Source organism: Empidonax traillii, unplaced genomic scaffold, assembly GCF_003031625.1.
Source record: "Empidonax traillii isolate 1590-97213 ecotype Southwest subspecies unplaced genomic scaffold, ASM303162v1 scaffold143:size1492093, whole genome shotgun sequence".
Lineage (NCBI taxonomy): Eukaryota > Metazoa > Chordata > Aves > Passeriformes > Tyrannidae > Empidonax > Empidonax traillii.
Window position 1 is genome coordinate 159422 of NW_020955336.1, and position 13806 is coordinate 173227.

Sequence of the window (13806 nt, forward strand, 5' to 3'; positions counted from 1 at the left end):
TTTTAATGTCTCTTTTTTTTTCTACAAGATTAAATTCCAACTTTTTTCACACCAGCTGTAAACTTTAACTCTTTCTGTTATTCACGTGGTATTCTATTCTACTTTCTTGTTCACTCTAACCAAAATAACAACTTGATTTTATAAAAGAACTGACCCATTCCACATTCCAAAGAGCCTGCCCAGCTAAAACAACCATCCACCTTCTTGGCTATACATGAGCACATTAAGAAGATTGTAGACAAGACAATTTCAGTACTGGTTTAGAATGTTATTTAGTCACAGACTTGGTTAGGGTTGTCTGAGCAAATCTTTTGTATCTGTTTATATATTTAGGGGAGGCAGCAATAGAAAGAAAAAAAATAGTGTAATTTTAATAATATTTTTCTTTCTTTTTTTTTTTTTCCCTTAGGATATCCTGAACCTTCTGCCAAAAATGGATTTATGGCTTAATACACCTAAAGACACTTGAAAGAACTTTATATCCAATCAGGAAGTTAAATGCCTCTGAACACCCAAAACTGCATCCAGATTTATACAAAAAGAACAGGTAGGACTGCAGAAAACCTTTTTACTCCCATGAAATTTTCTGGGCTTCTAAAGCATGAGAATAGAATATGGTTGTAAAACCTTTGTTCTGTATTTGGAGACAGCCTCTCTCTGCGTCTGGCAGGCTTTATGCACCTTGCCTAGGGAAAGCTGAACTCTTTTACTGCACAATGTACTTAGCTGGGAAAAAAATCCTCCTGCTCCTTTGTTCTCAGCACAGACATAAATAATGACAATACACAGCCATGTAGCTTCAACAGCTGATGAATGCACAATTTCCACACAGTGCTGAAAATAGGAATGAGGGCTTTTCCTGAACTCTGTTTTAATGTTTGCAGTGCTTCAATGTTTGTAGTCCTTCACGCTATTGAGAGAGTTTCTTTATAGGCCATAACTAATGAAGCGCCAGCCCAAGGTTCTTGACTGTAACCATTGTGTCATTCCTTTTGCACATGCTCCACAATGAGGGCTATGAGCAGAGCTGCAAGAGAATTATTGAACCATAACACCACCAAGCTTTTTGATGATGCTTTTCATCTACAGGGCTCACAGCGCTTTGTGAAGGATGTCAGGATCACTATTCCTATGTGCCAGCAGAGACATGGAAACTGTAACTACCGAATACCTGTTGATACCTACTCAAAAGGCAGCAAAATGCCTCTAGGGAAAAAGGTTACCTGATCTGGTACCTGCCTTTTCATCACTAGGAATGAAATTATGAACATAAAAAAAACCTTCTGGATTAATTTTATTCTGCTAAGCTTCAGTGATGTGGGCTAGAATTATTGTTTTAAACCCCTTTGTTAGACTGAAGTTTATGAAATTAAGGACCTTGCTTCCCTTTCACTTTTGTGCTGTTCAAGGATTTGGCTTTTTTATTTTATGATTATGTCCTCTTTAGGGAAAAACAAAACCAAAGTATACTAGGATTGAACCTTGCTACTCCCGCAAAGGTAATGAAGTATAATTACTTCCTGGGATAGATAGATATCACTGGAGTAATTTTCCTTATATGTTTAGCAGAAATATTTCTTGAGATTCAATGCATTAAGAGAGTGTGAGTTTTGCTCTGCTGTAACTTTAGTGGTCATCTTTATTCTTTGTGTATTTATTCTCTATACTAACAAAAAAAAAAAAAAAAGAAGCTGGATTCTAGGAGAGACTAACAACCTAGAGCTAAAGCAAAGCCTGATCACTGGATACACAAACTTTCATTGGTTCATCTGAGACTGACATCTCCTTCACTGGAAATCTGAAACATGCAGCATTAGGGAACCTGATACATTCCAGTTTACATCACTCCCCACACTGCTTGTTATGTCGTTATTTATTTTTAAAAAAACCATTTGACCCAAATGTACAAAGATCTTACGGGATTATTATTTGCCTCTGAGTGCTGTAAAAAGTATTTATTTTCTATTACAAAGTGTTGCACGGTTTGGGCATAAGCATGGGAGTGTTGGTTTCTGTGGGAACACCAAGATCTTTCAGGGACAGGGCAGCTGTCACTCTTACAGCTGTTTGCAGTGGCACTTTTACACTGGGAGGTTTGCAGACTCTGTGGGCAATGAGGCTGTGGCATGAACAAAGCCTATCTGTGCCTGAGGAGGGAAAAATCTCATGTTATTTTGTGATACTGGCAGAAGCTTGAGGAAGATTATACTTATATAGCACAGCATCATGCACAATTAATAGGAATAAGATTAGTGACTTCTTAAAAGATGGTTTTATTTCTGCTGTCTTCTTTGACAATCTTTTTGATATTTGTTTTTTCTTGTTTGCTTGTTTTTTTTCTCCTATCTCCTTAGATCTGCCCAGCTGCTAGAGAACTTCTTTAAGCAGTTGCTCAGTGAAGGTCAGCAGCTATAGGGATCACCCAGAGGTGCGTTAATCCCAAGACTTGTGATCAAAAGTAAGAAAAATATCTAGATGAGTCTACTGCACTTTCAGGCTCCCCCAAATAATTCCACAGTTTTTATTCAGTAATTTTATCAGGGCAGAACTTGATGATACCAGGATATCCCCAGTCTCAGCGGGGATATCCGTTTTTAAGCTATTCATTCATTCATTCACATAGTCAGCATTAAGGGAAGAGGAAGTCCTGGAGATATACTCAAGTTTTATTTCCTCTCCTTCTCTAAGTATCCATATGTTTTTGCAAACATCCTTAACTTTTGTATTCTAATCTGTATTCCAGGAGCAGCTCAGTCCCACCGGCCCTTTACCTGCTGTCACCCCAGTACAATCTTCCATTCCCCTGTTCTGCCAAGCAGGGAGGGTTGGAGTTGGAGTTGGAGTGAGTGCTGTGTGTGCTGGCACCAAAACTTTCAGAGGAGGAAGTGGTGTGTCCCAGAGTGCTGGGATCCCTACCAGGTAAAAGGTTAAAGCTGCCTCTCACATTACAGGTCAGGGAAAGAGACAGCTGAGACACAAAATAGGTGCAAGGCTTAAAAGGCTTTGCCAAAGAGAACTTAGGGCTGCTACTGCATTACCCTCTGACCAGTCCTTCACCTGGGGCTACTGATCTCCAGTGCCATTATTTTCAGTTTAAGGTCAGGCAGGGACAGCTCCTGCAATGGAGATGGTGGATTTCATCCCCACAGGAGGAAATTTATAACCCTCTGATCCTTTCTGAATCTTATTTTCTTCCAGAATGAAGTCAGGATGGTGCACAAGCAAGCTCAGCACCACAACATGCCAGAAATGGAAATAAACTGCTCCTTCCCATTAGCCCTTGGCAAGGGAGATCATCCCCAGGTAAAAAGCAGTCCTACCACCACTGCAGGATATTATTACCTGTTTGAATGAACAAATAGCAACAGTTTATTTTAATTAGTACTAAACCCTACGTCTATTTCTGATTTGAACTAGTGTCAGCCAATGTAGTAAATATTGAGATTAACCTTGACAACTGTGCATTTTAAGGTTTACTGGCAAAGATAAAACACCTGTGGAGGGGGTAGAAGTGAAAAAAAAAAAAAAAGAAATGAGAGGTATTAATCATGAATGGCCACTTAGGCAGTTATATTAATTCAGACAACATCATATATCACCATCTGGAATTTGCATTTGCAGGTTTTGCAGCTTTTCCCAGCCTTAGATTAGAATTTTAAAGATTTAGAGGCATTATTGATGTGATGTCATTTTAGACCTGTGCTGTCACAGATTCCTGTATTATGGGTACCTCTTCAAAAATGTTTTCTCCGGATACACTTGTTTATTGCTACTGTAAAAAAAATTCACCTCACGACATTGAGGTGCTGGAGTGAGCCCAGAGGAGGGAATGGAGCTGGGGAAGGAGGCTCAGGGTTGACCTTCTTGCTCTCTACAACCACCTGAAAGGAGTTTATAGCCAGGTGGGTGTCGGTCTCTTCTCCCAGGTAACAAGTGACAGGACAAGGGGAAACAGCCTTAAGTTGTGCCGGGGAGGTTTAGATTGGATATTAGGGAAAATTTCCTCCTTAAAAGGGTTGTCAGACATTAGAAGGGGCTGTTCAGGGCAGGGGTGGCTCCTTGGGGACATGGGTAGGTGGTGGGCTTTGCAGTGTTGGGTTAATGGTTGGGCTCCATGACCTAAGAGTTCTTCTCCAACCTCAGTGATTTTACAATTCTAAACACTTCTTCCAAAGGAAGGGAGAGACTTTTGGCTTTTGATTAGGGGGAAAAACCCTATGTGTGTGTATGTATGCACACATATGTGTATGTGTTCTGGTTTCTTGGGTTTTTGTTTTGGTTTATTTTTTTTAAGCAAGTAGTTTGCGTCCAAAAATAATTCATGAAGGGGAGGAAATATTGTTAAAATTGTTTTAGCAAAAGTGATATTTCTCTGATTTTTCTATAAGTAGGCTTTTGCTCAGGAAGCCACTGCTGTCACTGTTTGTTATACAAATATTCTAGGGTTCATTTTGTGAACAAGTATCTCTTTCTCACTAACATTTTGTGAAAAGGATTTTTCTGTTTATTTGAATGAAAAAACTGCATAATGCACTCCAATGAGTTATCTAAAATAAGTACAGTAAAACATTTTAGTTTGCTGAATATCTTATTGCAAACCAAATTTTAGTGATAACACAAATGCCTGTATTACTTTGCTTAGGTTTAAAAATGTAGGTTTATTTACAGTAGAGAAAATACTTTGTTTGCTTCTTGTGTAATGTATGAGTACAACCTGAAAAGATTTGCTCCCAGTAACAAAAAGATAAAAGTCTATTAGATGGAGAAACACACTGATGAATTCAAACAAACATATAAAATAATTAAAGGCTGTCAGTAAGGTTGTACATTGCTGTTTTCAAGTTGCCCTAAGGTTTGCTATGATTAAAAAAAACAATAATAATAATCAGGAATAAGAGAGACCTAAAATAATTTAAATCCAGTTTTAAATCTGAAATTGACCTTTAAATATCTACTTTTAATTTTAAATATTTTTTTTTCTGAGCAGAAAGATTTGCTGATATGCTCTGATAACAAGCACCACGAAGAGCCTGCTTCATGTCACTAACAAAAATTAACACTAGGAAAAGATTTAGGACAGTAGGGTGCTAGGAAATGATCTAACATAAAATTTTAGTTCAGGATATTCAGAAATGTTAATATTAATCTTTTATTAAATAGAAATTTTGGATATTTTTAGAGTTGTCATTCCTGCAGATAAATTGTATTTATGTGGGCTTGATTCTGCAAATATTCTTCTAAGTAAGTTTAATACATCTGAGAGAATAAAAATGAAACACGACTGCTAACATAAGAAAATTCCTGTACTGCCAGTCTTAACAGTCACATGACAACATGACTGTTGGCACAACAAATAAAATCATTGAAGATCTCTAATTTTAAATTTAATATAGAGTTTTTTTCATTTACTTTCTACTAATTAAACTACAGGGACTAGTTGCTGTCAATATTTCCCTTCAACTATTAGAAGCAAAAACTGGAATTAAAAGAACCCCCAAACCCACAATATATTCTCTGTATTCCAAGATATTCAGGAGCTGCTGATAATTTAGTATTGAGGGGGATGGATACCCCAAAGATTGCTCCATTTACTCTTTGCAACACCAACTACCACTCAGGGGTGCTCAGGAAGGTCCTATTGTGGTAAGACTGCTTGTTTCTCTGGGCGAGAGGAGCCGAGGAAGCAGCTCATTCTCAACAGCAAATTACAAAAGCAAAAGTCAGTGATGAAATTGTAAATGAAGTATTTAAGGAAAAAAAAAAAAACAACAGACCAGACAAGCCACTAAGCAGCATTCTCTTCCATGCCATTTTGTTTCTATGCATTAGAGCAGTTTTCCTAGCAAGTGCTGCAGCATTTGGGATGCAGAGCAGTCAAAGATGCAAAGGTACTTAAGGAAAGGGGACAAAAAACACACCACACAGACTTATCAACACATTGTACGTAGCTTTGCTTTTTTTTTTTTTTTTTTTTTTTTTTTTTTTTTTTTTTTTTTTTTTTTTTTTTTTTTTTTTTTTTTTTTTTTTTTTTAACTTTTTAAACAGTGTTTAAGAAAAATATGCTGTGTTACCATAACAAACTAAAATACTCTCTCAACCTCTTAAGAGTTTAGTTTTCGTTTTCAATTATTTTGGTTCCAGGCAGGTTTTATTTCTCCTTGTTCTACTTTATAAAACCTTTTCTCAACATAAATGGCTTCAGGAGGAAGAAATAAGGGAGAATTATGAGCACAAAAGAGAGCTGACAGTTGTGTATGTTGTTCCTTTCTTTTGTGCCACTATAGGTGGGGAGGGGTACAGAAGAAATAGGGCATAATGTTTTGTAGTCACACAGGAATTCCAGCTGGCATTCACTAAACAAAAGGGAACATTTTCCTCATCTAAAATAATTGTTTAAATCCCAGCCATACATAGCTATGGAATAATGGGGTCACTTATTTTCCACTACTTCAGTGTGATGCTGCAGCAAGCTAATGATTTTACGAGACAGACGGTTTAAAGCATCGATTTGCTGCAAATTGCTCAATCCATAACTAATGAGCAGCTCTACAGATTTTCAGTGAATCAATCCCATTAGAATTTACAGTTTGCATAAGATCATATCGCTGAGTCTGTGGACACAGAATGAGTTGGATGTTTTTTGGATTTTGTTTTGTTGGGTTTTTTTGAACCTTCAGCAGCCCCTTGTTGCTGGTTTTATTAAACTCTCTTAAATTTCTGTTGGTGGGCTGGATAAAAATCCCTCTCTTGAGGGTCTGACAGCATGCCTAAAAAAATCCACAGTCCACTTCTACATAGGCACACATGCATTCCATGTGAGGTCCTAGATATTCCCTTGTAAGAGACAGTTAAATCCAAGAAGGCAGGACAAGACAACAAATGGAATTCAGTCTCTATCCCCTGTAGTGCTAAAACTCTGCCCCAATTTGGAGGTGGATTACTATTTATACCTGTAGGAATGTGAAGTCAATTGGTAACTGTTATTTGGACCCATACAAGTAATTCTTCATAACAAGCTGAAATCTCTCTTGTATGAAAAAAAACCCCAACAAACAAAGGCAAAAACCTGTATGGGTCAAGTGACAGGACTTTTGTCACATATCTGTAGTACAGAAATAGGAAATCAGAACTATGCTTGCTAACAGATCAGGTTCTAGTTACTTTATTATTACTGGGTAGGCCAGTAGGTTTGTACCATGTTTTCTCCAGACTTTGTAAGAAAAGGATCTGTTCTATCATTGCCAATTACTACAATAAGATCATTTTAGGCAGAACAGTTATAGGCAAGCAGCAGTTCAAATCCTGTCAATGCATTCATAGACTCTGAAAAACCATTGTATTGGCTGTTACAAAAGTGTGATGTGGCTGGTGGGCTGTTAGTATGGGAGTGTTGAATCATCCCACTCCAGCTGCGCTTGCCTGGTGGCATTCTGTCTGTCTCCCTTTTGGACAACCACTTCCTCTTCCTCCTCTTCTTCCTCCTCCTCTTCACTTTCATCTGATTCAGCACTGGTTGTGTCTTCCTCTTCATCTTCTATGTCTTCTTCCTCACTCTCCTCTTCTGTCTGGTGAGGCTTTTCATATTTCTACAGTACATTTAAAGAAACGAGAGAGAGACAGTGGGAGAAAGGTATTTTCTTGCTAATCAGTGGCTGTGAGAATATGAGCATGTAGTCCACATTTAGAAATGCTAACATCCTGGGAAAATCAGATTTCCATCATTACGTGACTATGAGGCATCAAATTTGGTATGATTCAGTAGCAAATATTCAAAAACTAATGTAAGAGGAATAGAATGTCAATAACCGATATCTTTGTTAGTCATGCTACCAAATTTTAAGCCATCAACATCAGTTTCTTTCAACTCTAATCATTTCCTCTCCTTTCAATGAATTAGTGCTCACATTAGCTACCATCCCAGGCAGTGCCTGCTGGCAGTGCCATGATCTAACCCTGTGCCTCAGGTATGTACCTCCATGGGGTTGACGGTGATGGTCAGAGCGGAATCATCCCAATCCATCTCGTTGTCTTTGCTTCCCTCGTGGTCGGCAGAGCCGTGCTGGTGAGCCGTGCGGATCCGATACACGCCCAAGGTTATGACGAAGATGAGGATGCTCACACAGATTATGATCACAATGGTGGCCACGCTTGGAACAACTGCAACAAAAGGTGGGAAAAACTTCACGTTTGTGGAACAAATGGCCTAAACCCCGCTAAATACACTGTCAATTTTTAACCCACGGCATTTCTTCCCTTGCACTGAGGATCAGGACAGCCATCTGCCATGTGCCTGGGGCTACTGAAAGCGTTGACAAGTGCCCACCTACTAAGGCAGAGCATACAGGAATGGTGTTTACAGATATCTTATAATGAGCATTATAAATCATAGCTAAAAAGTGAGCATGCCTACCATTTGTTCTTTGAGCCACTTCACTACAGAAGACAAGTATTCAATCAGAGCAGAACACATTGGTTTCAGAACAAGTGCTTTTGCAATAAGGTGCCCTTCTCTTACCCACATTTTGGCCCCTTCTGATAACAGTTGAGGCATCAACTTCGCTTGGGAGAAAATGTGCATCTCAAAGCTTATAAAGGTTTCAAACACTTACACTGTGATTTGAATCTCGTCCTCCAAGAAATAAAATAATGCATTGCCACTATATTTGCCTGTGTTACAACCTTCCTGGGAGACTCCTGAGGATTCAAGACATTGTTCCTCACTGTTTGGTTGCACTCTGAGAAGCCTCTGCCTCCACCTAGCCAGAGGAAGAAATCTCTCTGAACTAGCACATATCAGCTCCAGAAATAGGTTAGTGGAGAAGTGCTGCCACTTTCTGTGTTCCCTTGCTCCTGAGGTACTGCAGTTCCAGCAGCTATAGTAGTTCTTTAACCCATTCTATCACCTTGCCCTGCCCAAAGGAATGGAAGTCTAAAATCAGAACAGAACGTTAAAGAACTAGTTTGCAACAGTTTATTTAGTAAAAAATCGGTTTCATTTTAGTGAACTGCCTGTACAAGTGTAAAGAAAAATACAGTAATCTTCTAAGCATATCTGTATATAATTACTTATAACCACCTAGACTTTACATCAGCTTTACTTCTTTACATATGTATCATTCAGCTAAAAGGATTTTAGAATCAAACCTTTAAAGAGGTGTCTCAGCCCTGGGTTTAACTTTATTGAAAAGGTTCCAGATTTCATATATATTTTAAAAATATATTTTAAATTCTGTATTTAATACAGGTTAATGCCCACTGCACATGGCTGGGTGAACCTATCTTCTCTCCAGAGAGCTTCTGGCTGAGGTCTTGACAGCAGCTAACAGAGCCACTGAGGCAATTATATATTTAAAAAAATAATACAAACCTTTCTTCCTTTTGTTTAGAAAAGAGTGGACAGAAATTAATACACCATGGAAATTCAGATGAACAAAGACAATATGAGCATAAATATCACCCTTCATACCACTTAATAGTAGAAGCAAGACATTTTATTAACTGTGTGGGTCAGAGTACAAAACCATTAATGAAGACCTTAAAAAAGGATACCAGGTTTTAATGACAGAATAGAATTCAACGTTACCTCCTTTCACACCTGTGGAACAGTCTCTGTGAGGTTTTCCAAGCTGTAACTCTGGACCTCAGGGCTTTTGTTTGTTGCCCAGGCTGGCTCACAAGGGAAACACTGACATACCTGAATCATGATGAGCAGTCTCTGTAAAGGTGTCACATACCTGAGTTGTGAACAGCACTTACACTCCCCTCAGGCTGCTGAACAGATTGGAGAAATTGTGGTTGTACTATCATATGATTTACATGGTCCATGAAGTTGGAGTTGGAGCTGTGTAGAATATTAACCTGGTACAAGAGAAAAATAAGGGATCAGATACTAAAAGTGTTTTATATTCCAAGCCTGCCGGCTCTGTATATTACATTGAAGTGTGAAGTTCATGAGCAGATAGGAGCATTATTACATAGATCTTAAAGGCCAAAATAACTCTTTTTATGCCAGTAAAAAATACACAGCCTGATATATTTCCAATTTCTATCATGAACAATGCATTCTAACATTGCTAGCTGATCACTATGAAGTGGTACAGAACAGGACTTTATTGACTTACCTGTCTGGATAAGTAATGACTTTTTTTTCTATATATACTAATTAGCTTTTAAGTACTATCTAAACAACACATGTAAAACCTTCATTTATTTACAATTATTAAGTTAATAATTGCTTATAAAGACAACTAACAAGTTTTGACTCTATTGCTAAGAAGGCCCTGCCCTTTCCTGTGGTAACTTGTTGTCTGGGCTCTAGGCTGGATAAGAGAGTTCTTCATAACAGGTCCAAGAGTCCTGCTGAGGTGAACCAGCAGTAATCTCAGTCCCTGAGCCACTGTGTTGCACTGGCCTTAAAACCAGCACACAAGGACTCAAGAGAGGCATCTAAAAATTCTTGTGGTTACTGACCATGTCTGGGGAGTGGATCCAAAGCATTCGGTGTAACAGGAGTAATTCTCTGTGTTAGTGGAGTCTGAGAGAAGGGTCATCTCCTCAATTCACAGCATGATAGAGACCCACACTGAGGAATTCCCACAGAAGTCGACTTCCTATTTGAATGGAACTTAGCACTTTTTTCTCTTTTTGGTTACACTTACCAGAGCCTGTCAATCACTCAACATACTTTAAAGAAAACACCACCCTGCTGAAGCTGAGGCCAGTGCTCAGCCTCAGTGCTGGACAGGAAAGCTTGACTGAATAATTGCTTACCTCCAAGTTGAATTCATTGCTCATGTAACGCCCGTTTAGTTCAGAGCACTTGACCCTGAACTTCCTGTCGAAGGTGGCAGTGGTGTCCCAGTTTCGGTACCGGATCTGCCGCAGAACCTGCTCGTAGTTGAACATGCTGTCCACACCTGCAGGGAGGGCAGAGCAGGGACAGGCTCAAGGGGAGGCCATGGAACAGAAGAGACCAAACGCTCACAGCAATTATGAAAGTTGGCAGAATGATCTGAAAATGAGAGAGCGTCAAATACTCCCTGACAGAGCCTCTGGCTGATCCTGGACTATGTGAGAAGAGTTTTTTGGAAGTGAATGTAGGGCCATAATGGAGAAGGAGAAATACAGTAGCAAAGATATAAAATAAATTACTTAAAAAAAAAAAAGAAAAAACTGGCCAGTGAATTACCAGCACTGTACAGAAGGAATCTCCTCATTCCCACATGTCTCCCAGGCAACCGATTTAATTCTATGTGATTCTGTGATGGTCCACAAGAACCCCACATTTAAAGAAAGCAGTGATGCCATTTTCCTTATTTGGGGAGTAGCAGGAGGGATGCTGAGATTCCAGAAGATAAACACAGCACACCCAGAGATCAAGAAGTGTCTGTGCTTTTTTGAGATGCAGTCCCTCTTGGAATATTTTACAGCTAGTAAATCACAGATTTCTGTCTAATTTCTTACATATTAGTGTTTTCATTCCAGTAATATAATTGGTGTGACAAAATAAGGGAAAGCAAATTCAATGAACATACCATAGATTGAATATCCTGCTGTGGAATTTGTGGCATCTAGATGTTTTCCTTGGAGCTCCACGTGATCCAGTTCTAAACACTCTTGTTCAGGATCTAGTTCTGCACCCATGACCAAAACATCACAGAAATCCAAGTTGTGGAGCATTTCCTCTACTATCACTGGCTTATCAGCTGGGAACCCACGGCACATACCATGAAAAAAAGAGGGAGAAGAAGATAAACGATTACAGAACAGCTCAGTCATTTTATGTGCTTTGCATCAGGGCTTTCAATTTTTGCAAAGATATCTGAACTGTTTTTTGCTGATAGTAAATACAGGATACTTGAAACAAATCAAGGGAAATGTCTCGTCTGTTCTGGTGCCAGGACGATGAAGGCCTACAAATATCTAGTGAGATAGACAGAAAATATATTGCTCTGTAATGAAAGGCATCCAAGAGCATCACTGGAAATAGAAAACTGAAATTTGATCTTGGAAATAAATTCATGTAAACAATTCTGCTTTTTAATACTGTATCAATACCAACCTGATGCCACACATTCATTTTTTTTCTCAAGGAAAACTAAACAGGAAAAATACACATCAAATATATCTATGCTTGCTTGAACGATTCTCTATGGCCCATAAAGAATTTGCATTACAAAGACATGGCCATGTATCCAAGAGCAGGGTATTATCAGAAATGGCAAGAACCTGTGTTGTGTGACTTAAAGAAATGAAGTTATAAACTGACTATCCTTCAGTATGTACGAGGAAAAAAATAATTCTGTCGCTGGAAAAAGAGAAATGTATCAAGTTCTCAGTTAAATTATCTGATCAATTTAGCACAGAGCGTGTGGCAAGACTGCTTACCCAGCTCCCTGAGGGCACTGCAGACACAGACCCTGCAGTCTTGGAATTCACTGCCCATTTTGTGCATCTCATTGTAGAGGGTGATGGGGAAGAAAGGCACAGACAGAAAAGGCTCCACCCTAGATTCCTTACTCCTAGTACAGTGAATTTGGGTATCTGATCTCTAGGCACAGCTCTAACCTACTCAAAAATGCAGATCCAATCCAAATTTTCAGGCTTCAGGAAATCCATGCCCCTAAACCTGTAAATCATCACCGATTTTATCTTCCCCAGAGCTGTACACCTAGTTACTGCTTAGTTAAGTCCAACAAATACTGCTTAGAATGATTCCTTAGATTACTAGACCTTTCATTTACCTTGCACACAAGCATCCAAAAGGAAGATTCCTTTCTAGACAATTATTTTAAGCCCGATTTATACTTTTGATCATTCACCCAGCCTTGAGTAATAATAATACACACATTGCTCAGCATTAGAATAAACTGTCATCATTGAAAAACATATTTTAAAATTATTATATTTACATTTTACAGTTGGGAAACTGAAGCACAAGATTACCTTCTCAAGTATCACCCACAAGTCAGTATCAGAGCTGCAAACATAAGAACAGACTAAAAATTCAACTTTCATCCAATTACTGCTTTTCACTTTATCAATACAATTAACAAAATTGTGTTACAAATAGAGAGATTCTAATAAAAATAAGTTTTTCAACAGAATATGAAGAGTGGAAAAGATTAATTTTGAACTAGGGAAGACACTAAATGTAAAATCTGGTTTTTTGAAACAGATTTTGATCTGTCACTACTTAACACATTTTCCAGTGTATTTAATTGGATTTCTTCAGTACATCATTACTGTGGCCTAACATTGCTCAAACTAATCTGGGTGAACTTACTTCCTTTGCATGAGTTGTTTGCCCTATCCCTTAAAAAATACAAGGGCTCATGTTACAGAATAAATAATAACATTTAAAAGAAAGACACAAACCTCGGTCGTGTTCTTTTAAGTCCAGTGGATGCTCCATTTTAGTGACTGTGCTGACAATCCTGATGTCAGGTAACAAAATAACACCTCTTTCACTTTCAAACTGTGCAGCTGGTCTAGCAAAGTGATCCATCCCAGTTATTGTAATCTTGGGCTCATTGGCCTGAAACACCATTACATAGGCATCTATATCTGGGATATTAATGCAGACATCTTCACCAAAACACCTGAAAAAAAAATATTACTCATTAACTGCTTGTAACACATTGCACATCAGAGGTGTGTGGCGCTTGCACTGCCCAATCCCCACCTGGGGGCTCTCGGACCGGTCTCTTCCACCCTGAGACACTGCCACAAGCAGGGACACACACCTGTCCCACCATGTCCATTGGCCAGCAGGGAGAGGAACAGCTCTGTTCCCCTAATCCCCTC

At 38.8% G+C, this 13806-nt stretch overlaps 1 protein-coding gene across 1 annotated transcript in view; it reads right to left on the bottom strand.

The window, feature by feature from the left end:
• Positions 1–6118: 6118 nt before the first annotated feature.
• CLSTN2 (calsyntenin 2) overlaps positions 6119–13806 on the bottom strand; it is a 191921-nt gene continuing 184233 nt past the window's right edge. The window contains exons 11-16 of the mRNA XM_027884360.1: positions 13378–13601; positions 11535–11705; positions 10771–10916; positions 9735–9858; positions 7973–8157; positions 6119–7586 (exon numbers count right to left, since the gene is read on the bottom strand). Of these exons, the coding sequence (XP_027740161.1) occupies positions 7377–7586; positions 7973–8157; positions 9735–9858; positions 10771–10916; positions 11535–11705; positions 13378–13601 (1060 nt within the window). The 3' untranslated portion in view covers positions 6119–7376. The remainder of the gene's footprint in view (positions 7587–7972; positions 8158–9734; positions 9859–10770; positions 10917–11534; positions 11706–13377; positions 13602–13806) is intronic.